This window comes from Bubalus kerabau, chromosome 1, assembly GCF_029407905.1.
Source record: "Bubalus kerabau isolate K-KA32 ecotype Philippines breed swamp buffalo chromosome 1, PCC_UOA_SB_1v2, whole genome shotgun sequence".
NCBI classification, from domain to species: domain Eukaryota; kingdom Metazoa; phylum Chordata; class Mammalia; order Artiodactyla; family Bovidae; genus Bubalus; species Bubalus kerabau.
The window spans coordinates 17,788,122-17,813,847 of NC_073624.1; the positions used below are offsets into that span (position 1 = coordinate 17,788,122).

The 25,726-nt window shown below is 42.1% G+C and overlaps 1 protein-coding gene across 1 annotated transcript in view; it reads right to left on the bottom strand.

Annotated features, from left to right (window-relative positions):
• LOC129644212 (antigen WC1.1-like) overlaps window positions 1–25,507 on the bottom strand; it is a 110,201-nt gene extending 84,694 nt beyond the window's left edge. The window contains exons 1-2 of the mRNA XM_055569726.1: window positions 25,435–25,507; window positions 21,364–21,684 (exon numbers count right to left, since the gene is read on the bottom strand). Of these exons, the coding sequence (XP_055425701.1) occupies window positions 21,364–21,684; window positions 25,435–25,507 (394 nt within the window). The remainder of the gene's footprint in view (window positions 1–21,363; window positions 21,685–25,434) is intronic.
• Between the last annotated feature and the right edge of the window lie 219 nt (window positions 25,508–25,726).

A 25,726-nucleotide genomic window follows, 5' to 3' on the forward strand; every position in this document is an offset into this window, starting at 1 on the left:
GGACTTCTGTGTACACTGATAGAAAAAGACAGGATTTCAGCACAATCTGATTTCTTTTTTACCTTGAACCGAGTGTACACGGAGGTTAAGTCCTGATGTGCATCTCACCTGAACAGACAACCTGAGCAGCTCCACTGTGGTGACAAGTGCCCCCTGGACAGGGCACTTTGGGGCAGGACCAGAGCTCAGGCTCCTCCCCCTTACACCTGAACGCTTCAGCCCAGACCTGGTGATCTGACTCTCTGAATGGCACATGTCCCAGGACAGACACAGCCTTACCACATCCCAGCTCTGCACAGATAACCTGGGCAGTGAGAAGTGTGAAGTTTCCATCAGACACTAGGGTCCAGGCTTCTCCAGAATGCACTTCTACTCACCTTGAGCAGGGTCATCCCCTCAAGCCAGACGCACAAAACCTAACAGAAACAAAGAACAATAAACACAGTGAGTGTTCATGAGCCTGGCTTGACAATTGGAAACAACATTCACAGGCATGAGATGGAGTGAAAGCTTTTCTTTCCAACAGTGGAATAAGAGGGGACAAGAAGAGAGAATTTGACTATCATTGTCAAACTGCATTTTCATGAGCAAGTTTCTGAAAGATATCCAGAAGGATTGAAGGATCAGTTCGGAATGGCTGAATCCCGAGAATATATATTGGTTAGGATTGTTAATTCCTATCTGGGGCATGGAAACTACAGTGCCCAAAGAAACCGCACAGTGGTAGACATTCAAACGTGGGTGCAGAGTTGAAGTGAGAGTGAAAAAGGTCCATGGGGTTCAAGAGCTTACAGGCCTAAGAGCCAGAGAAGTTTAGAAGTTTAGAGGACCATCCTGAGATTTCTGGGGCTAAAATTCTGGCCAGTTTTCTCTCAGAGCCAATATTCAAGTCACTGAGGACAGGGAATATCACACGGGCTGGATCTGAGTGCAGGTATTATAATCTAATTGTGAAAGAAGTTGTCCACAGGTAAGTTTAGAAATGACAAAAGCTCAGAGAGTCATAGGAGAGGGATGGAATGGTCCTAGCCATATTTCTTAAAAACCTAGGATTTATCAAGACACCTAGGAGAAAGTGAGGTCTCAGTGGGATTATGCAAGACATTTGAGTTAGTTGATTACTTCATACTAGACATGAGATTCTCAGCAAATGTGAAAGAGTAATGATAATTTAATGTATTCTAACCTTATCTATATGCTAACTGCATATGCCTTTCCTATTTGGATTTCTGAGATTAGAAGCCAGCAAGCTATAAAAAAGGAGAATGAGAGGAAGAGAGCAGACAGCAAACAACCCAATATACTTTCAGTTCAGTTCAGTTCAGTCCAGTTCAGCTGCTGAGTCGTGTCCGACTCTTTGTGACCCCATGAATCGCAGCATGTCAGGTCTCCCTGTCCATCACCAACTCCCAGAGTTCACCCAAACTCATGTACATCGAGTCGATGATGCCATCCAGCCATTTCCTCCTCTGTTGTTCTCTTCTCCTCCTGCCCCCAATCCCTCCCAGCATCAGGGTCTTTTCCAATGAGTCATCAGGGTCTCTTCACATGAGGTGGCCTAGGTATTGGAGTTTCAGCCTCAGCATCAGTCCTTCCAATGAACATCCAAGACTGGTCTGCTTTAGAATGGACTGGTTGGATCTCCTTGCAGTCCAAGGGACTCTCAAGAGTCTTCTCCAGCACCACAGTTCAAAAGCATCAATTTTTCAGCGCTCAGCTTTCTTCACAGTCCAACTCTCACATCCATACACGACCACTGGAAAAACCATAGCCTTGACTAGATGGACCTTTGTCAGCAAAGTAATATCTCTGCTTTTTAATATGCTGTCTAGGTTGGTTACTTGGTTGCTGTCTAGAAAGGTTACTTTCCTTCCAAGGAATTAGCGTCTTTTAATATATACTGTAGAGATTTCTAAATTCCAAAAGCCTCAATAGGAATGAAACATAAAACGATTTGGGGGAAAAAAGACTTGTTCAACAAGATTTTAACACTTTTTATCCCCTGTGCTACTCCCATTTACCACATAACCCTGCTACCCTTTCCGATTTCTCCCAATGCAGAAAAGAAACAACAAGCTTAAGAGCTACAAATAGATGGAAAGGAGACTCCAAAAGGAAAGAACTTCTGTAGGGAGTGAGGTGGAGTGAGTGGCAGGTTAAACGGGGAGTGGACGGAGTATGAGAGAGACCAAAAAAAGACTGATGATAATGATTTCATCCTTCAGAGACCATATTTTGGATAGAGAAAAGGTAATCCAATAGGAAAAAACCCTGCACATCATAAAGAACAACTTTTTAAATAATTTTCCTGGTTTCTGAGGGTGCTCATAATTATTTATGTACATGGTGGAATTTGTTCTGGTGAAGGACTCTGCATATGTTTGTGAACTTTGAAGTCTCAAAAAGAATGATGTAACAGAATAAAAATCTACTATAGAGAGCAGGTGGAGAAGGCAATGGCAACCCACCCCAGTTCGCTTGCCTGGACAATCCCAGGGACGGCGGAGCCTGGTGGGCTGCCATCTATGTGGTCGCACAGAGTCAGAGATGACTGAAGCGACTTAGCAGCAGCAGCAGCAGCATAGAGAGCAGGAGAGAACAGAAAAGGCACTGCAGAAATTAAAGAATTGAAGGGTTAGCTTGACCACTCATACAAGAATGAATGATGAGAGAGAGGATGATCTGCTTGCCTTTTATTATTTATCCATTTCCATCTCCCCAGAGAGGCCCAGGTTAGGACCCCTAATCTATTCTGGCTGGGAGTTTGGTCACAGGCTACACATCCTAGATAAACCATTTTTATTTAACTGGTTGTTGTTGTTGTTGTTTTTGTTGTTGCTCAGCCACTCAGTCGTGTCTGACTCTTTGCTACCCCATGGACTGAAGAATGACAGGCTTCCTGTCCTTCACTATCTCCCTGAGTTTGCTCAAACTCATGTCCATCGAGTCGGTGATACCATCTAACTATCTCATCTTCTGTAGCCCCCTTCTCCACCAGCCTCCAATCTTTCCCAGCATCAGGGTCTTTTCCAGTGAATCAGTTCTTTGTATCAGGTGGCCAAAGTATTGGAGCTTCAGCTTCAGCATCAGTCCTTTCAGGGAATATTCAGGGTTGATTTCATTTAGAACTGAGTGGTTTTATCTCCTTGCAGTGCAAGGGACTCTCAAGAGTCTTCTCCAACACTGCAGTTCAAAAGCATCAGTTTTTCAGTGTTCAGCCTTCTTTATGGTCCAACTCTCACATCCATACGTGACTATTGAAAAAACTATAGCATTGACTAGATGGACCTTTGTCTCAAAGTAATGTCTCTGTTTTTTAATATACTGTCTAGGTTTGTCAGCTTTTCTTCTAAGAAGCAAGCATCTTTTAATTTCATGATTGCAGTCACTGTCCACAGTGATTTTGGAGCCCAAGAAAAAAAAGTCTGTCACAGTTTCCATTTTTTCCCCATCTGTTTGCCATGAAGTGATGGGACAGGATGCCATGATCTTAGTTTTCTGAATGCTGAGTTTCAAGTCAGCTTTTTCACTCTCCTCTTTCACTTTCATCAAGAGGCTCTTTAGTTCCTCTACACTTTTGGCCATTTAGGGTGATGTAATCTGCATATCTGAGGTTGTTGATATTATATTAATTCCACGAGATTAAAAATTTAGAAAGACAAAGAGAGAAGTATTTCTTGTATTCTGTTTTATATACCCTGATAAAATTTACATATTCAAATATGTGCTGGATAATCAATAAATCTTAGGACATATTAAGATAGAGACTTCTGAGATATCTTATTTCTTTTTTATTTTCTACTTGATTTTAAAATTTACATAGAAGAATAAGTGTGTGAAAATTTCAAGAAAATTATTAAATAGAAGGCTGAATAGGAAAAGGAGTACATCAAGGCTGTATATTGTCACCCTGCTTATTTAACTTATATGCAGAGTACATCACGAGAAATGCTGGGCTGGAAGAAGCACAAGCTGAACTCAAGATTGCCGGCAGAAATATCAACAACCTCAGATATGCAGATGACACCACGCATATAGCAGAGAGTGAAGAGGAACTAAAAAGCCTCTTGATGAAAGTGAAAGAGCAGAGTGAAAAAGTTGGCTTAAAGCTCAACATTCAGAAAACTAAGATCATGGCATCTGGTCCCATCACTTCATGGGAAATAGATGGGGAAACAGTGGAAACAGTGTCAGACTTTATTCTGGGGGGCTCCAAAATCACTGCAGATGGTGATTGCGGCCATGAAATTAAAAGATGCTTACCCCTTGGAAGGAAAGTTATGACCAACCTAGATAGCATATTCAAAAGCAGAGCCATTACTTTGCCAACAAAGGTTCGTCTAGTCAAGGCTATGGTTTTTCCAGTAGTCGTGTATGGAGGTGAGAGAAGGACTATGAAGAAAGCTCAGCACCGAAGAATTGATGCTTTTGAACTGTGGTGTTGGAGAAGACACTTGAGAGTCCCTTGGACTGCAAGGAGCTCCAACCAGTCCATTCTGAAGATCAACCCTGGGATTTCTTTGGAAGGAATGATGCTAAAGCTGAAACTCTGGTACCTTGGCCACCTCATGCAAAGAGTTGACTCATTGGAAAAGACTCTGATGCTGGGAGGGATTGGGGGCAGGAGGAAAAGGGGACGACAGAGGATGAGATGGCTGGATGGCATCACTGACTCTATGGATGTGATTCTGAGTGAACTCCGGAAGTTGGTGATGGACAGGGAGGCCTGGCGTGCTGCAATTCATGGGGTTGCAAAGAGTTGGACAGGACTGAGAAACTGAACTGAACTGAACTGATGTGAATGAGTAAAGATATTAAATACAATAAAGATATATCCTTGTCTGGTCACTTGCTGTGTAGACGTCTTGGGTCCTTAGGCACACATAGCATTTTCCATACCATACCTGGACCTTCAGTGCTACTCAGAGAACCTCACAGTTGCCTTCATCAGTTCCCATTGCCATTCCCCTTCCTCCCAGCTTCTATAAAACCTGTTCCACCTTCTTCAAAAATTACATTTGTCCTCTTTCTCCAAATAAGCCCCCAAACACAAGTCTCTTATATCACTGAAATCATCAAATATAAACTACATAATCTCTTATCATAAAACACAGAAATTCATGTTTTATTACCTCCACCTTTGACTTGCCAGTGCATGGCTAAGTGTTCCCCCAAAGTTTGCATTTATACAGATGTCTTAAAGGAAAAATTGGGGAGAGAGACTTTTCTAGTAACAATGAAAGAATATATGACTCGGGGCATTTCATTCACAGTTCTCTAGTTCTACCATCAAAGAAATATGAACATTTACATTTAAATTTGCAAAGGAAACTTGAAATCTGCCACTAATCCTTAAGAATCTCTGATTTGTTAAATGATATCCCTTTAGGGATCACCTCTATATATGTAAATGATATCCTTCTATAGTAAGAGAAACCTCCACTCCTACTAGCTTAGTGTAAAATAATGTCTCACATTGTTTGTACAGAAACAACTCCACCCAGGAAAGTACATCCTCATTTTTGTCCCTCCTTCTCATTACCTCCCTGTGCAAAGAGAATGTGTATGTGGCAGTTAGCAAATGTTTCACTCTTACAAAAAGTGAATTATGAAAACAAATTATGAGGATTTAATTGGGAAAATGAATAAAGCTATTTTAGCGTCACTGGAAATGAAAAGAATAGCAGAGGCTTATAAGAGGAAAGTATATGACGCTCATCACTCATAGCCACAGAGCACTCAAGGAGGATGGGTAGGCATCTGAGTCCTCTTTAGCCCACCTGTCTCCCATTGGCCTGCTGATCAGACACCAGCTTTCTTGGAACTTCCCATTTTCTCAGTCTGTGGACAAAGAACTGACCATACCTGAGTAGATGACTCCTGCATCTTCTTGATGATCGCAGTTGTGTTGCTGCCATCCCCAGGTAGGGCACCTCCACACTTGGGACTCCTCTCCTCTGCAGTTCACTTCATCCAGCCAGATGGGCCCTGATCTCGTCCCGAAGGATGAAGAGACAGTGGCTTCTCCACAGCCCAGCTGCCTGCACACCACGTGGGCATTGTCTAGGCCCCAGCCGTCATCACAGATGGTGCCCCAGGAGCCCTGGTCAAGGATCTCCACTCTCCCAGAGCAGCGACCACTTCCGTCCACCAGGCGGATCTGTCTGCTGTCTGAGGAGAGAGAAATGGGGCACCAGGGGTTGGGAAGGGTTTTCTGTCCTGTGGGACCCCCACTTGAGCAGTAGGGGATGCTGTCCTCTGAGGCTGCAGACCCTGCTGGTTCAGACACGGAGTCATTGCACTGGGGCAGCAGCTGGTCTGTTTTTTTATACCAGTGGCAAGAGAATAATAAGGTTGAAAAACAGGAAGAAAATAAAACAGGAAATATTAAGTTGAAAACACTCTAGTTAGTAGTCTGAGACAGAAGGTGATACAAGGTCCTATCAGAGTTAACATTCTGATCTGTAGAGTTCTGCACAGCATCAGAGAAAGATTTACAGGAAATGTGAGTCTCTCTACCCAGAGCAGTTAAATGAGTTCAGAGTCACAGGAATGAGCTGGCATTTGGATGGATTCCTTTCAAAGCACACACATTTTGATGACGTTGACCTAAGAGTTAAAGGGGTTGATTAAAGGGAGTGGAGTCAGGAGCTGGCCTTATCAGATGCCTCAGATAGCAATCACGAATCCTCTACCATTAAAATCCTTCTCCTCCCTGTGTACGAGACAGCAAAAGAGACACTGATGTATAGAACAGTCTTATGGACTCTGTTGGAGAGGGTGAGGGTGGGAAGATTTGGGAGAATGTCATTGAAACATGTATAATATCATGTATGAAATGAGTTGCCAGTCCAGGTTCGATGCACGATACTGGATGCTTGGGGCTAGTGCACTGGGACGACCCAGAGGGATGGTATGGGGAGGGAGGAGGAAGAGGGTTCAGGATGGGGAACACATGTATACCTGTAGTGGATTCATTTTGATATTTGGCAAAACTAATACAATTTTGTAAAGTTTAAAAATAAAATTTAAATTAGTGGGAAAAAAAAAATCCTTCTCCTTGGTACAGTCATTCAGAACTGAAAAACAAATGGATTCAGTGATATCTTGGTTTACCCCAGAATATTTCATTTGTGGTTCTAAGCTTCAGACTTCAGATCTGGATACTTACTTTCAAAGAATGTGATCTCTTTGAGTAGACTGAAAAACTTTGCAGGAGGGATGATGTCAGGGAACATTGACACTAGCCAGATTCCACTGGGAATCATAGAATGTTGCTTCTTCTCCCCCCCAAAATATAATCCCTCCTTGGACTTTGTGTCAAGAATCTCTGTTATTCAAATTTTGGAGTTATGTGATCTTTAGGGAGAAATAGTGTGTATGTTTGCTTAGTCACTTCAGTCATGTTCAACTCTTTAAGACCCTATGAACTGTAGCCCACCAGGCTCCTCTGCCCATGGGATTCTCCAGGCAAGAATACTGGAGTGGGTTGCCATGCCCTCCCCCAGGGGACCTTCCTGACCCAGCGATCTAACCAGTGTCTCCTGCATTGCAGGTGGATTCTTTACAGCTGAGCCACCGGCAAAGTTCTTCTAGTTCTATCACTGAGCAGAAATAGGTCACATTCCTTCAAGCCCTTGAACAAATAACATAACAAGCTCACTGTTTTCTCCTCTCCTTTTATACATAAAAGTGATGTAAAGAAAGGTTAAAGAATGTCTATCAATGTTGCACTTTAAGTAAATGAGGAAGTAGAGAATTAAACCTAAAATTTTTCACTTCCATGGAGAATGGAGGAATTCACAGTAGGCCAATGTGTTTTGCTGGGTCTTGCTGAATACAACTTAAAAAGCTGAAAAATGTTTTTTAAGAAACAGGAAATGTTACTTTGCCAACAAATGTCTGTCTAGTCAAGGCTATGGTTTTTCCAGTGGTCATGTATGGATGTGAGAGTTGGACTGTGAAGAAAGCTGAGCACTGAAGAATTGATGCTTTTGAACTGTGGTGTTGGAGAAGACTCTTGAGAGTCCCTTGGACTGCAAGGAGATCCAACCAGTCCATTCTAAAGGAGATCAGCCCTGGGTGTTCTTTGGAAGGAATGATGCTAAAGCTGAAACTCCAGTACTTTGGCCACCTCATGCGAAGAGTTGACTCATTGGAAAAGACTCTGATGCTGGGAGGGGTTGGGGGCAGGAGGAGAAGGGCACGACAGAGGTTGAGATGGTAGATGGCATCACCGACTCGATGGACATGAGTCTGAGTGAACTCCGGGAGTTGGTGATGGACAGGGAGGCCTGGCGTGCTGCGATTCATGGAGTCGCAAAGAGTCAGACACCACTGAGTGACTGAACTGAACTGAACTGAAATGTATTCAACATTTGTTGACACAACATGGACTAAATATGCTAAAATTCTAAAGAGTGGAGGTTATTTCAATGTTAGCCAAGGATCTATAGCTTCTTTTTCTCTGGAAATTAGCTGATTCATTGCATAATTTAATGATTCTGAATCTGGGCTCGGGCAAGCAGAGGAGTACTGTTGTGACAGGAAGCAGCATAATCTGGGGGCTACCTGGTGCTGGAGACAAAACTAGAGTCTTGAGAGCCTCTCTCACACAGCACGTTTTCTCCTCAAATATCTGCCCAGTATATAAGCTGTGAAGGACAAGAGGCTAAAGAACTATATAAAAAGACTTGGAAAGCAGAGTCTTTCTCATTCTCTTGGGTGCTGAGTGACCAAAGAATCCAGGCTCTGAACTGAACTCTCTGAAAGCCCCTGTCAAAGGGACAGAAAAATCAGAGGTGGACTGAGTGCTACCAAAACTGCAACCCACACTTATTACAGCTCAGTTTTAGGTTATATTTAGATGTTTGAATGATATACACCCCTTCCCCCATCTGCCTAGAAAATAAAGGGTAAATCCTTTCAGGTATTAGAAAATGTATCAGGAGTATCTTACTTTTTCATATATAATTTATAGCATTCAATAAAAAATGACATGACATTTGACAAGTTAGGATAACATGACAAATGACCAAAGTGTAAAAAAGAGATAAAGAGAATGCAGAGACACACATGATAGAAATACATAAGGATTTTAACTACGATCAATGTATTTAGGGGAAAGGAGAGAAGGGGAGAATATACAGGTAAAAAGATGAAAAAATTAACAAATAATCATAAACAAATAAAAATAGCAATGGAACCATTGCCAACCTAAAATAAAATACCTAGGTTTAAAGAGTGAATGAATAAGTCAAACAAATTTTAGATAGAACTTAGAATATAGTGATTTAGAGGAGTCCTAAAGATGAGAGATGAGAAGGAAAATAAAGAGTAGGAGAGGGAGAAGAGATACACAGACAGAGAGGCAGAAATACAGAAGTCATATTTGAGGATATAATAATAGAGCATTTTTTTTAATATAAACAAAAAAGTATGAAAACCCCCACTCCTAGTAAAGCTGCTGAAAATCAAAAGGAAAAAGGAAAATCTGAAATAATAACAGATTTATTTAATACTAAAGGAAGGGAAAAAAAGGGAGAGAAAAAGGAACATAAAGCATGTGGATCAATTAAAAGCAAATGGCAGATACCAACACATCAATATCAGTAATTGCATTTACAGTGAATGGATTAAGATAAAACTGATGCAAATGTTACTTGCAAAGTGATCACCTTATATTATGAAAACAAAGAAAGGTTTAAAGTAAAATGCTGGAAAAAATGTACTAACTATAAGAAAACTGGAGTAGCTTTATCGATGTCCCAGAAAGGAGACTTTAAGAAAAGATATACTAATTGACAGTAGTGCTGAGAGGGCATCAGAGGGCAGACAGACTGAAACCACAATCACAGAAACTAGCCAACCTTATCACATGGACCACAGCCTTGTCTAACTCAATGAAACTAAGCCATGCCATGTAGGGCTAACCAAGACAGATGGGTCATGATGGAGAGTTCTGACAAAATGTGGTCCATTGGAGAAGGGAATGACAAACCACTCTAGTATTCTTGCCTTGAAAAACCCCATGAACAGTATGAAAAGGCAAAAAGATAGGACACTGAAAGATGAACTCCCCGGGTCATTAGGTACCCAATATGTTACTGGAGATCAGTGGAGAAATAACTCCAGAAAGGATGAAGGTAGGGAGCCAAGGCAAAAACAATACCCATTTGTGGATGTGACTGGTGATAGAAGCAAGGTCCAATGGTGTAAAGAGCAATATTGCATAGGAACTGGAATGTTAGGTCCATAAATGCAGGGAAATTGGAAGTGGTCAAACAAGAGATGGCAAGCGTGAACGTTGACATTCTAGGAATCGGTGAACTAAAATGGACTGGAATAGATGAATTTAACGATTATATCTACTACTGTGGGCAGGAATCACTTAGAAGAAATGGAGTAACCATCATAGTAAACAAGAGTCTGAAATGCAGTATCTGGATGCAATCTCAAAAACAACAGAATGATCTCTCTGCTCGTTTCCAAGGCAAACCATTCAATTTCACGGTAATCCAAGTCTATGCCCCAACCAGTAATGCTGAAGAAGCTGAAGTTGAATGGTTCTATGAAGACCTACATGACTTTTTAGAACTAACACCTAAAAAGATATACTTTTCATTATAGGGGACTGGAATGCAAAAGTATGAAGTCAAGAAACACCTGGAGTAACAGGCAAATTTGACCTTGGGGTACAGAATGAAGCAGGGCAAAGGCTAATAGAGTTTTGATCATAGCAAACACCCTCTTCCAAAAACACAAGAGAAGACTCTACACATGGACATCACCAGATGGCCAACACAAAAATCAGATAGATTATATTCTTCGCAGTCAAAGATGGAGAAGCTCTATACAGGCAGCAAAAACAAGACCAGGAGCTGACTGTGGCTCAGATCATGAACTCCTTATTGCCAAATTCAGACTTAAATTGAAGAAAGTGGGGAAAAACACTAGAACATTCAGGTTTGACCTAAATCAAATCCCTTATGACTATACAGTGGAAGTGAGAAATAGATTTAAGGGACTACATCTGATAGACAGAGTGCCTGATGAACTATGGATGGAGGTTCCTGACACTATACAGGAGACAGGAATCAAGACTATCCCCAAGAAAAAGAAATACAAAAAATCAAAATGGCTGTCTGAGGAGGCCTTACAAATAGCTGTGAAAAGAAGGGAAGCAAAAAGCAAAGGAGAAAAGGAAAGATATACCCATGTGAATGCAGAGTTCCAAAGAATAGCAAGGAGAGATAAGAAATCCTTCCTCGGCGATCAGTGCAAAGAAATAGAGGAAAACGACAGAATGGGAAAGACTAGAGATCTCTTCAAGAAAATTAGAGATAACAAGGGAACAATCTGAAAGAAAAGCAATGCCAAAGAATGCTCAAACTACCACACAATTGCACTCATCTCACACACTAGAAAAGTAATGCTCAAAATTCTCCAAGCCAGGCTTCAACAATACGTGAACCGTGAACTTCCAGATGTTCAAGCTGGTTTTAGAAAAGGCAGAGGAACCAGAGATCAAATTGCCAACATCCGCTGGTTCATCGAAAAAGCAAGAGAGTTCCAGGAAAACATCTATTTCTGCTTTATTGACTATGCCAAAGCCTTTGACTGTGTGGATCACAATAAACTGTGGAAAATTCTTCAAGAGATAGGAATACCTGACCACCTGACCTGCCTCTTGACAAACCTGTATGCAGGTCAGGAAGAAACAGTTAGAACTGGACATGGAACAACAGACTGGTTCCAAATAGGAAAAGGAGTACCTCAAGGCTGTATATTGTCATCCCACTTATTTAACTTATATACAGAGTACCTCATGAGAAATGCTGGGCTGGATGAAGCACAAGCTGGATCAAGATTATAACCTCAGATATGCAGACAACACCACCCTTATGACAGAAAGTGAAAAAGAACAAAAGAGCCTCTTGATGAAAGTGAAAGAGGAGAGTGAAAAAGTTGGCTTAAAGCTCAACATTCAGGAAACTAAGATCATAGCATCCGGTCCCATCACTTCATGGCAAATAGATATGGAAACAGTGGAAACAGTGGCTGACTGTATTTTGGGGGCTCCCAAATCACTGCAGATGGTGACTGCAGCCATGAAATTAAAAGACGCTTGCTCCTTGGAAGGAAAGTTATAACCAACGTAGACAGTATATTAAAAAGCAGAGACATTACTTTGCCAACAAAGGTCCATCTAGTCAGAAGCTACGGTTTTTCTAGTAGTCATGTGTGGATGTGAGAGTTGGACTGTAAAGAAAGCTGAGCACCAAAGAATTGATGCTTTTGAACTGTGGTGTTGGAGAAGACTCTTGAGAGTCCCTTGGACTGCAAGGAGAGCCAACCAGTCCATCCTAAAGGAGATCAGTCCTGAGTGTTCACTGGAAGGGCTGATGTTGAAGCTGAAACTCCAATATTTTGGCCACCTGATGTGAAGGGCTGACTCATTTCAAAAGACCCCACTGCTGAGAAAGATTGGGGGCAGAAGAAGAAGGGGATGACAGAGGATGAGATTGCTGGATGGCATCACTGACTCAATGGACATGAGTTTGGGTAAACTCTGGGAGTTAGTGATGGACAGGGCGGCCTGGTGTGCTGCTGTCCATGGGGTCACAAAGAGTTGGACATAACTGAGCAACTGAACTGAACACTAATTGAATTAAAGAGGGACTTTTCAAGATTATAATGAGATGCACCCTTAATAAAGATATAGACATCAAAATTCAAGAAAGGTAACAGAACATAGCTTTGAAATATACTTGACAGAATGAAAAGAAGAAATAGGCAAAATCACACAAAATGGGGGACTTTTACTGTATCTTTTTCAATAGCATACAAACCAGACATACAAAAAACAAAGAATACAGTAGATGTACAAGAAAACAATCAGCACATTTAACTAAGTAACACATAGAGCAATGCACCCAACAATGCAAGAGTTCACATTATTGTAAATGCACTAGGAACATTTATCAAAAATGACCACATAATAGGACAAAATATTTCACTCTTTGAATTCATACAGAGTATTTACTCTGGCCACAGTGGAATAAAATTAAGAACTAAAAAGAAAATATTGTTAGCCATTCCTATTTTGGGAAATTCAGCAACACCCTTCCAAAAAACACCTGAGTCTGGGAATAAATTTAAAATTTACCAAATATTGTGAAATAATGATAATAAAAATACAGTAATAATGATAATAAACACAAAATAATGATATTATCATAAATTCCTGTGATGAAACTCAAGTAGTGCCTAAGGGACATTTATACCCTAGATTTAGAGAAGAGGAAAGACTGAAAGTGAAAAAAATGTAAGCTTCAATTAATAAACTAGGAGATGAGAAAGCCTAAAGAATATAGAATGTTGGGGTTAATTAAAAAAGGAACAATAATGAACAGAAAAGAAGGTAAGCATAAGATGCAAAACATAGGAAAAACCCTTTAAACATGGCTCCTTGAAAACTGATGAACACTGATCAATACCAATGAAGAGCAGAGAGTAAATGAAGATAACAATACCAAGAATAAAAAGGGACATCACTACAAATCATACAGATTTTTTGGTCATATCTTTTGTGTTGTTTTTTGTTTGGTTTTGGCTGTGCTGTGGCTCGTGGGATCTTAGTTCCCAGGTCAGGGATTGAACCTTGACCCATAACAGTGAAAGTCCAGAGATTTAACCCCCGGATTGCATAGCTTTATTAATAAAATTTATACATTTCATGTGGATAAGTACACAGAAAGTGTCAATTTCTCCACAGCCTTGCAAACACTTAGGTGTCTTTAAAAAAAAAAAAAAAAAAAGTCATTCTGACATGTGTGAGATGATATCTTTTTCTGGTTTTGATTTACATTTCCCTGATGATTGACAATGTCAAACATTTTTCATATACCCACTGGCCATTTGTATGTCTTCTTTAGAGAAATGTCTATTCAAGCCCATGGCCAATTTTTTGGGTGTGTTCTGATTATTTACTTCTAAAGTTCTTCCTGGTAAAGGACTGCTTAGTGATGCCCAACATCCAACCAAAAAATTATTAGAATTTCCAAAAGAGAGAAATGTAACCCATAACACATTTTTTAAAAACGATCATTTAAAGTAGGTTCAGAAATTACAGAAATGATTGAATTGGCTGAAGAGCTCCTTAAACCACTAATATCAATATGCTTAATGAACAATAAAAATAAACAGGGAGGAAAACTAGGAAAAATAAACAAATGAGACCTCTGAAACTGAAAAATGTAGTATTGGAATGAACAATCATCTGGATTAATTACACAAGAGACTAGACATTGCAGAATAAAAGAACTGGGAAGTAAACACAGCAGTAGAAAATATTTAAATTAAAACAAAAAGTAAAAAGGCAGAAAAATAAGAATGGAAACTCAATGGCATGTGGGATAACATCAAAATGTATAAAATATGTGTATTTGGAGATTCAGAATAAGGGATGTGCAGAAAAATATTAAGATAAGATAAATGACATTTTCTCAAAGTTATTGAAAACTGTAAACCCACTGATTCAAAAAGCTAAACAAATCCCGAACAAGATAAATGAAACCATTCTCAGAAAACTTGACAATGTAATTACCGAAATTCATTGGTAAACAAATAAACAAAAATATGTTAAAAGTAGCCAGGGAAGTTTGACACATTATATACAGGAAACAAAAGGATAAGTATTATTTACTGACTTTTGTTGAAGGCAATGAAAGACAGATGACAATGTAATACATATTTATAGTATTGGGATTGGGCATTTGTTACACTAAAATTGAATCAGCTATGAAAATACTTTTCAAAACTGAATGAAAATTAAAATGATTTCAGGTAAATGAGAGATGATAGAATTGGAGGCCACCAGACACACACTACACAAAACTGCCTCAGAAAGTTCTTCAAGCTAAAGGGAGATGACAGCAGATGAAAACATGGATCCTCTCAAAGCTATAGAGACTGTGCTAAATGTTGATCCTCTATTAGAAGATTTAAGCAAAAATATGGGCAACAAACTATAAGATTCATAATAAATTTATAAATAGAATATATGACAATGATAGCACCAATGACAGGGACAGGAAAGTGGAAGAAAAGTATAGTGACTGACATTGCGTGTTGTGACATTATATCATTTCAAGGTAAAATGTAATTGAAGATTAATAATTCAACATTGGGCTTTCCCGGTGGTTCAGTGGTGAAGACTCCACCTGACAATGCAGGAGTTCAATCCGTGGTCTAGGAAAAGCCCACATACCACAGAGCCACTAAGCCTGTGCACCACAACTAGTGAGCCTGCACTCTAGAGCCCAGGGGCCACGACTACTGAAGCTTGTGCACCATAGAGCCTGTGCACTACAGCAAGAGAGGCCACCGCAGTGAGAAACTCATGCCTGCAACCAGAGAGTAGCCTCTGATCTCCACAACTAGAGAAAAGCCCATGCAGCAATGAAGACCCAGCCAGCAACAAATAAAAATTACTTAAATTTTTTAATTAAACATTATAATCACCTAAAAATCTGATACAATTAATAAACCAATACAGTATTTAAATTAAAATGATAAAATATACTCAAAGATTAAAATAAGAACAAAGATGTAACATATAGCAGCTGCTGCTGCTGCTACTGCTGCTAAGTCACTTCAGTCATGTCCGACTCTGTGAGACCCCATAGACAGCAGCCCACCAGGCTCCCCCGTCCCTGGAATTCTCAAGGCAAGAACACTGGAGTGGGTTGCCATTTCCTTCTCCAATGCATAAAAGTGAAAAGTGAAAGTGAATTTGCTCAGTCATGTCCGACTCTTAGCAGCCCCATGGACTGCAGCCTACCAGGCTCCTCCGTCCATGGGATTTTCCAGGCAAGAGTACTGAAGTGGGTTGCCATTGCCTTCTCTGACAAATAGCAGGCAAGTACACTTAAACCCAATTATGTCAATAATTACATTAAATAAATAACTTAAGTACTCCAAATAAAAAACAAGATTATCAGACCAGATAAAATAAGACAAAACAATATACTGTCTACAAACTTATATGTGTTTAAATATAAACACAGAAACATATTAGAGGTAAAAATTAAAACCATGCAAACACAATTCAGAGAAAATTCTATATAATATCTAAATTAATATCATACAAAGTCAGGCTATAAGACAAAGAATTCATTCAGAGAAAAAGAAACATTTTATGATAATAAAATCCAAAAGAAATTATATAGTATTGAAACTGGTGGGTTAAAAATAAAGTGATGCTTAGAAGAAAATTTAGAACCTTGATGCTTCCTTGATAATTACATTAGAATAAAAATAGAAACAGAAGGAAATGATCCAAGACTCCACAAAAGCAACCACAATCATAACTGAAAAAAAGGAATGAAAACTGAGCATAGAAATCAATTAAGAAGAAAGCAAATACATGATGAAGAAAATCAATACAGTCCATTAGTGATTCTCTTAAAAAGAACATTAACACTGATAATCTTCTAGCAAACCAATTAAGAAAAAAGAGGAACACATTAACAGCACCAGTAACAAAAGGAGGAATATCATTGTAGATCTTCCCAACATGTAAAGATATGAGATATGAACCAGTGTTACTAATTTGGATTTTTTTTGTAAAATGGGCCAAGTCCTTAAAAACACATTACTTGTGAAACACAGTTCACCAAAATCTGATACCAAAAAAAAAAGACAAAAATATGAGCAAACTTATTTGTTAAATAAACAGAATCCATATTATAAAAATTTTCCACTAAGAAAACTGCCAGCTACAAATGCTAGCACTTCCACGGAGCTGAGAAATGACTCCCACAACAGGATAAAGGAAGAGAGGGAGGGAAGGAATGAGGGCAGGAAGGAAGTGTAACACATAGGCTGCGGTGAATGTATGAATTGACCTGCATCTTTCCAACCCTCCCCTCCTGCAATCCTTGCACCTTCATCCCCTCATCATTTTGCACTTCAGTACTGTAGTCCCTGGTGGCTCAGAAGGTAATCAAGACTCTGCCTGCAATGTGGGAGACCCAGGTTTGATCCCTGGGTGAGAAGATCCCCTGGAGAAGGAAATGGCAACCCAGTCCAGTCGGGTCACAAAGAGTAGGACAGGACTGAAGGAACTTGGAACGCTTGCACCACAGTCCTTCACAATTTGTGTGTTCCCTCCCAGATCTTCCACCTGAACTCCTTGAAATCTCCTCGTTTTTTCAAACAAACTTCTCTACATTCTCCTCTGGTTATTGTTTCCACTCTGCTGCTGCTGCTGCTGCTGTTGCTGCTGAGTCGCTTTAGTCGTGTCCGACTCTGTGCGACCCCAGAGACAGCAGCCAACCAGGCTCCCCCATCCCTGGGATTCTCCAGGCAAGAACACTGGAGTGGGTTGCCATTTCCTTCTCCAATGCATGAAAGTGAAAAGTGAAAGTCAAGTCGCTCAGTCGTGTCCGACTCTTCACGACCCCATGGACTGCAGCCTACAGGAGTCCTCCACCCATGGGATTTTCCAGGCAAGAGTACTGGAGTGGGGTGCCATTGCCTTCTCCTGTTTCCACTCTATATTTCTCCTAAATATGGTACTTCACTTCCAGCATCCACTACTGAGGCTAGAATTTCTCTTCCATACCTGACTGCTAAGGTTGAGCAGAAGAAACTCCCAAGAGTTTTGATTAAGATAATGAAAACACATGCAATTCTAATCTTATTTCTGCTACATCACTACCACTGACTTATCTTCACATCATTAAAATATGTCTGAAAATACAGAAAAAACAGACCAGGATGAGGAAACTAGTGACAAAAAGAGAAATAGAAGGAACCTGGAACCGTTCATAAAAATGTGAGAGTCTAAGTTAGAGCAATGGTAATCAGGGTGTACAAACCACAATCAGGGTTTAAATATTAGTTCAGTTCAGTTGCTCAGTCATGTCCGACTCTTTGTGACCCCATGAATCGCAGCACGCCAGGCCACCCTGGCCATCATCAACTCCCGGAGTTCATTCAAACTCATATCCATCGAGTCAGTGATGCCATCCAGCCAACTCAGCCTCTGTCATCCCCTTCTCCTCCTGTTCCCAATCCCTTCCAGCATCAGAGTCTTTTCCAATGAGTCAACTCTTCACATGAGGTGGCCAAAGTATTGGAGTTTCAGCTTTAGCATCAGTCCTTCCAATGGACACCCAGGACTGATCTCCTTTAGAATGGACTGGTTGGATCTCCTTGCAGTCCAAGGGACTCTCAAGAGTCTTCTCCAACACCACAGTTCAAAAGCATCAATTCTTCAACACTCATCTTTCTTCACAGTCCAACTCTCACATCCATACATGACCACTGGAAAACCATAGCCTTGACTAGACAGACCTTTGTTAAATATGAGAGCACTTCCAAGTCTCTACTTCTAAGTATATCTTAACTGGAATTAATAACAAGACATCAGTTTTCTTAAGATAACATTGGGAGTTCTAATTTCACACACAGTTTCAACATCACACACTCCATTTCATTCAGATGCTGATTTATCAAAATATGGTAGAGACACCTGTAGTATTTCCACAAATTTATCTTCAGTTGGAACCATGATTATGACATTACGACAATGAGGAAGGTTATTTGAGATGCCAGAAAACAGGTTTGTTTAAAACAAAAGTTTCTAGCTAAAATTCAAATTCACCTTGAAAATAATTATTTTTAATAAGAATGATAAAGAGAATGGAAGAAAACATTTTGAAGAAATGAATAGACTTATGACATAAGTGCTGTAGTGGTTTCACAAATGCATACTTATCAAGCAGTTTTGTATGTCAGACATACCTCAATAAAGTTCTTTTTAAAAAAGAAAAGAATTGTTGCTTTAAGGGCATCAGCTAGAATCATCAAAGATCTGTTGAAGGTGAGATTAGAAAAGATCACTTTTCCAATGATCTTCCTGTACATAAACACCCAAGATCTGATTGGCTGTGGCTGTTAAGGACCTACTGCAGATGTCTTCAGGGCTCCCCTGTCCCACCATCCCATTAGATGGGGTGGTACTATCCTAAGACCAGCCTTCTACCTTAGGGAATTCACTGGGATAACTGACAATATCTTCCTCCAGTCCAGTTCTTCTGATGTGATTAATAACCTGGACATCCAATCTGCAATTGTGATAACAACTAGAAGCATCTCTGCCAAACACTGTGAGCACCCATTCACACCCTAGTTTCACTGCTGTCTTTCCTGCATCCACCTTGGCATAGGTCAAACACACTTAGGTAGCACTGAGTACTTCTTAGGCGCCACATCAGGTCCTCTTAGCTTCAATTCAGTTCAGTTCAGTTCCTCAGTCATGTTTGACTCTTTGCAACACCATGGACTGCAGCATGCCAGGCCTCCCTGTCCATCACCAACTCCCAGGGTTTACTCTATCTCATGTCCATTCAGTCGGTGATGCCATCCATCCACCTCATTCTGCCATCCCTTTCTCCTCCCACCTTCAATCTTTCCCAGCATCAGGGTCTTTTCCAATGAGTCAGTTCTTTGCATGAGGTGGCCAAAGTACTGTAGTTTCAGCTTCAGCATCAGTCCTTCCAATGAACACCCAGAACTGATTTCCTTTAGGAGGGACTGGTTGGATCTCCTTGCAGTCCAAGGGACTCTCAAGAGTCTTCTTCAATTCTTCATCAATTTTTCAGTCTTCATCAATTCTTCGGCACTCAGCTTTCTTTATAGTTCAGCTCTCACATCCATACAGGACTACTGGAAAAACCATAGCTTTGACTACACCGGTCTTTTTTTGGCAAAGAAATGTCTCTGCTTTTTAATATGCTGTCTAGGTTGGTCATAGCTTTTCTTCCAAGGAGCAAGCGTCTTTTAATTTCATGTCTGCAGTCACCATCTGCGGTAATTTTGGAGCCAAAAAAAAAAGTCTGAAACTATTTCCACTTTTCCCCATTTGCCAGGAAGTGATGGGACCAGATGCTATGATCTTAGTTTCTGAATGTTGAGTTTTAAGCCAACTTTTTCACTCTCCTCTTTCACTATCATCAAGAGGCTCTTTTGTTCTTTGCTTTCAGCCATAAGTGTGATGTAATCTGCATCTAAGGTTATTGATATTTCTCCCGACAATCTTGATTCCAACTTGTGCTTCATCCAGTCCAACATTTCTCATGATGTACTCTGCATATAAGTAAATAAGCAGGGTGACAATATACAGCCTTGATGTACTCCTTCCCCGATTTGGAACCAGCCTTTTGGTCCATGTCCAGTTCTAACTGTTTGCTTCTTGACCTACATACATATTTCTCAGGATGCAGGTCAGATGGTCTGGTATTCCCATCTCTTGAAGAATTTTCCAGTTTGTTGTGATCCACACAGTTAAAGGCTATGGCATAGTCAATAAAGTAGAAGTAGATGTTTTTCCGGAACTCTCTTGCATTTTCAGTGATCAAATGGATGTTGGCAATTTGACCTCTGGTTCCTCTGTTTTTTCTAAATCCAGCTTGAACATCTGCACATTCACAGTTCATGGAACACAGCCTTGTCTAACTCAATGAAACTATGAGCCATGCCATGTAGGGCCACCCAAGACAGACGGGTCTTAGTGGGGAGTTCTGACAAGACATGGTCCACTAGAGATGGAAAGGCAGACCACTTCAGTATTCCTGCCTTGAGAACCCCATGAACTCTTAGATTCACTGCCTCTTAAATGTGATGTGCTTCGGCTACTGTGTTGTAAACTTCAAGACTTCATTTTCCTGCTCCCTCAACATCCCTGCAAATGTGGTGTGAGCTCCCCACTTGATTCATCAGGTACACCAGTGTGATGAGATTTTCCCTGCCACAAGTCCCGCTTCTGGCCTCCTCTGACTGTGACCTAGGGACATTTAAATGCACCACTGAATTTCTCTCACACCTTTTCCTTGTGTAACTGCACCATGACTTCGGGTATGGTCACCTGTCCATGGGTCTTCACATGCCCTTGTGGGGTCACCATTGCTTGGTTGAGCCTGTTCTATTGGCACATCACCCACATACCAACCTGATGGAGTGTGGTGACCCTGACTTTTAGGACCAATGAGGATAATGAACCTTGTTGCCTACAACTCTCCTATGACACCACCCCCCCATCAATGTAGCCACACCCTACTGACCATTATGTCAAAGAATACAGAACAATTACCATGCTGAGACTGTGTCACAGAGGTCGAATCCAGAAGCTGAATCTGTATGAAACTTTTGACCTCACCTCTGCCTCCTGTGACATCACAAAGACCCTTCACCCAAGTATGTTCTAAAGGCTGTATCCGTAATCTCGAGTCATTCTGGTAATAAGACAGAGGCTTTTCCTGCTAGAGATCCCCATACAGACCAGACAGGACTTACCTGAGCAGACTACTCCAGCATCCTCATCTTGGGAATGGCTATTATTATGATAGTCTTTAATATTAGAATGCCTACAATCACTGACAGTTGACTCCACCCCTTTACATGAAGTATACAAAAGCCAAATGGGGCCAAGTCCTGGCCCAAAATAAGCCCCTTCAGGAAAACCAATGGCAGCTCCACACCCCAGCTGTCTGCACACTACAGATGCATCCTTCAAGCTCCATTCCAGATTATCCACTGTGCCCCATTCTCCTTGGTGCTTCACTTCCACTCTCCCCTCACAGCGGTGGGCTCCATCCTTCAGCCTCAGCTCCAGAGCTGCAAGAGAGACACACAACAGGAAAGATTTTAGGAGACTTAGCGTGGCATAATATTTAAAACATTAGCTGTCTGAGGAGCAAAACAGTGCATGGGATATAGTATTTCCTGACCTCTGTGGTATAAGCATTCCCCGTGTGGCTAACTCTAAGCCCCCAATGTGCCATCACTGAACACGGAGCAGGAAGGGAGGCACCAAGTATTTCTCAGGAGCCTATAGAACCAGCTCCAGGGACACCACCGAGGACAGGCCTTCAGAGGCTCTGGATGTTGCCCTCCCTGTAGATATGCCCAAGGCTACTAGGGTCCAGCTTCTCCATCTCAGTTGCAGCTCATGGCCCGGGACCCAGGGAGGAATCCTCCCTCTCCTTCCCTGTCCATAGGAAGCATCTCATCCAGCTCAGGAACAGAGGGCTGGGGTAACAGGCTCTAAAGTGTCCTGGTTATTCCTTCCATCTGGTGTTCATATCTTTGCGTAATTCCACACTCCAATGTACCTGTAACACGCATCTAACAGATGGAATTTGACAAAAGTGATGAGATGTCACTTTAGCGATTAAATAATAAGATGACTCTGGTTTCTGCACATAAAAAGGAGTTCATTAGTAGGAACATCATAGATGGAGACATTCCCAGGGTTCAGTTCAGTTCAATTCAGTCACTCAGTCATGTCTGATTCTTTGAGACCCCATGGACTACAGTACACCAGGCCTCCCTGTCCATCACCAACTCACCAAGTTTACTCAGACTCATATCCATTCAGTCAGTGATGCCATTCAAGCATCTCATCCTCTGTTGTCCCCTTTTCCTCCCACCTTCAATCTTTCCCAGCATCAGAAGACTCTACTTAAAAAAAAAAAAAAAAAAAGAACTAACCAGATATTTTGCAATTCTCTGATAGCTCAGTTGGTAAAGAATCCATCTGCAATGAAGGAGACCACGGTTCAATTCCTGCATCAGGAATATCTGCTGGAGAAGGAATAGGCTACCCACTCCAGTATCTTGGTCTTCTCTTGTGGCTCAGTTGGTGAAGAATCAGTCTGAAATGCTGGTGACTTGGGTTTGATCCTTGGGTTGGGAAGACCCCCTGGAGAAGGGGAAGACTAACCACTCCAGTAAGGCCTGGAGAATTCCATGGACTGTGTACCCATGGGGTCACAAAGAGTCAAACATGACTGAGTGACTTTCACTTCTTCAATTCTTCAGATATTTTGAAGCTGAATAATGAATGAATGGGCTTCCCAGGTGGCACTAGTGGTAAAGAACCTGTCTGCAAGTGCAGGAAATCTAAGAGACTCGGGTTTGATCCCTGGGTCCAGAAGATCCCCTGGAGGAGTGCATGGCAACCCACTTCAGTATTCTTGCCTGGAGAATCCTATGGACAGAGCAGCCTGGTGGGCTACAGTCCATAGGGTCACAAAGAGTCAGACATGACTGAGGCAACTTAACATGCACAATATAATGAGTAAACTGAAGAATTCAACACAGAGATTCAACAACAGACTTGACCAAGGGAAAGAAAAAGAAAAAGGAATCAATGTGTTAGAAGAAAGATTAGTTGAAAGCATCCAAATAGAGGAGCCAAAAGAGAATGAAAGGAATATAGAAAGCCAGTGGACACCATAAAGAGAAACAGTGTATGGACTGGAGTCATAACAGAAGAAGTGAAGGAGAAAAGAATTAAGGGCTGAGGACTTCCCTGGTGGTGTAGTGGTTAAGAATCCACCTGCCAATGTAGGGGACATGGGTTCAATCCCTGGTCCAGGAAGATTCCACATGCCACAGAGCAACTAAGCCAGTGTGCCACAGCTGCTCAAACGTGTGCACCTAGAGCCTGGGGTCTCCAGCAAGAGAGGCCACTGCAGTGAGAAGCCTGTGCACTGCAGAGAGGAGTAGCCCCTGCTTGCCACAGCTAGAGAAAGCCCGCATGCAGCAAGGAGACCTAGCACAGCCGAAAATAAATAATTATAAAAAAGAAAGAAAGACAGGCTGCGAATTTCCAAACCTGGGGAAAAATCTGGGCATCTAAGTTTAAGAAGCTAATAAGTCACCCCAAAATCTCAATCCAAAACAACCTTCTCCAAGACTCACAGAGTAAATTGCTCAAATGCAAAGAGAAAGAGGAGAATTCTGAAAGTCTAAAGAGAAGAAAAAAATGCTGTCACCCAAGAGAACTCCCATAAGGAGGTCAGCGGATTTGTCCAAAGAAACCTTGCAGACCACGACAGAAGGATTGGTAACATACTCCACCCTCACTCAGGGGAAAACAGCTCCCAGGGAGTGAGGGACAGGAGAAGGCATGAGAGAAAGTGCTCCCTACAGAGTCACAGCAGATCCTGGGAGGGGAAAGACCATCCCAAGCCCCCAGCACATCAGGAAATGAGTCACGGGGACCGGGGCAGGGACTTGGGAACTTATACACGTGGGACTGCACATCAACTGATCTTTACAAACAGAGGGACAAGTCTTTCATTGGAAGGACTGATGTGGAAGCGGAAACTCCAATACTTCGGCCACCTGATGTGAAGAGCTGACACATCTGTAAAGACCCTGAAGCTGGGAAAGAGAGAAGGTGGGAGGAGAAGGGGACAACAGAGGATGAGATGGTTGGATGGCATCACCGACTCAATGGACCTGAGTTTGGGTAGACTCCGGGAGTTGGTGATGGACAGGAAGGCCTGGCGTGCTGCAGTCCATGGGATTGCAAAGAGTCAGACATCAGTGAGCGACTGAACTGAACTGAACAGACAAGAGGTCCCCTCTCCTGGATGCAGGATTCTCTGCTCCTTAATGGACACGTGGTGGGAACAGGTAAGGCCAGCAGGCAGAGCCTCTCACAGAGCCCAGTGCTGGGCAGACATGGCAACAAGCAGAGGGGAGCCCGAGAGATGGGGGATGGAGCCAGAGAGAGGCATACAAGTGCACGATTATCTCTGATCCAGTTACATGCAGTGGCCATGACACCCAGCTCTATGGACACCCCTTGTGCTTCACAGACCAGCGGACTCACTCCCTGCTCAGCAGCTCTGTTCCTTTCACACAGACAGGCTCCACCTCCCCTCACACAGACACACACACAGCCTCACACACCCTCATACACTCCTCACACACTCCTCACTCACCCACACTTACCCACACATACTCCTCACACACCTTAATACATCATTTGAACACTCCTCACACACTCCACAAACACATACACTCTTCACACCCACATACACCCTCACACATACACACCCTCACATACTCACACACACACACTCTTCATACCCTCACACACACACACCCTCACACACCTCTCACCTGCACACATACACACACACACACACACACACACACAATCACAGAGCCTACAGGAACGAAGACACAGGATACACGGGGACCCAGGGGCAGTGCTCACACACCAGGCACATGGAGCATGTGGGAACAGCCCAGAGTACCAGCTGAGCTCAGTCACTGGACCTTCCACATACTGGGAGCCACTGGGACTCCTAGAAGCTCCCTGAAAACAAGGAAGACCGTGGAGGTGACTTAGGCTGACCCAGCTTGGTCCAGAACAAACCTTACTGCTCTGTAAAATCTGCTGCTATGACCAATGGACCCCCCATAGGAGATGGGCCTGTATTCACATCAGCATGGTTCTTTTTTGGTCAAACACACTGAGGCTCGGCTTGAGAACTCCAGACAACTTTCCCTTCACCAAGGAATCCACTCCCTGCTGTGGACCCAGGACAGAGGGGCAGCTCTTACCTTGACCACCCACCACGGTGCCGAGGAGGAGGACACAGAGTCCCCACAGGGAGAGGTGTCTGCCCAGAGCCATCCTGACCCCACATCCTCAAGGTCACAGTCCCAGCTGCAGGATCAGCCTGTGAGGAAGCATCAGGGTGCCGACCGGGGTCTATATAGACCACCCCTTACACCCTCCCTCCAGAGAACCAATAGCGACACCTTTCACCATTTCAGGCACTATTGGAGGCTGCATCAGCCACTTTCTGCAGCTCAGACACCAATGAGCTTCTGAATCTTCAACATCTCCTTA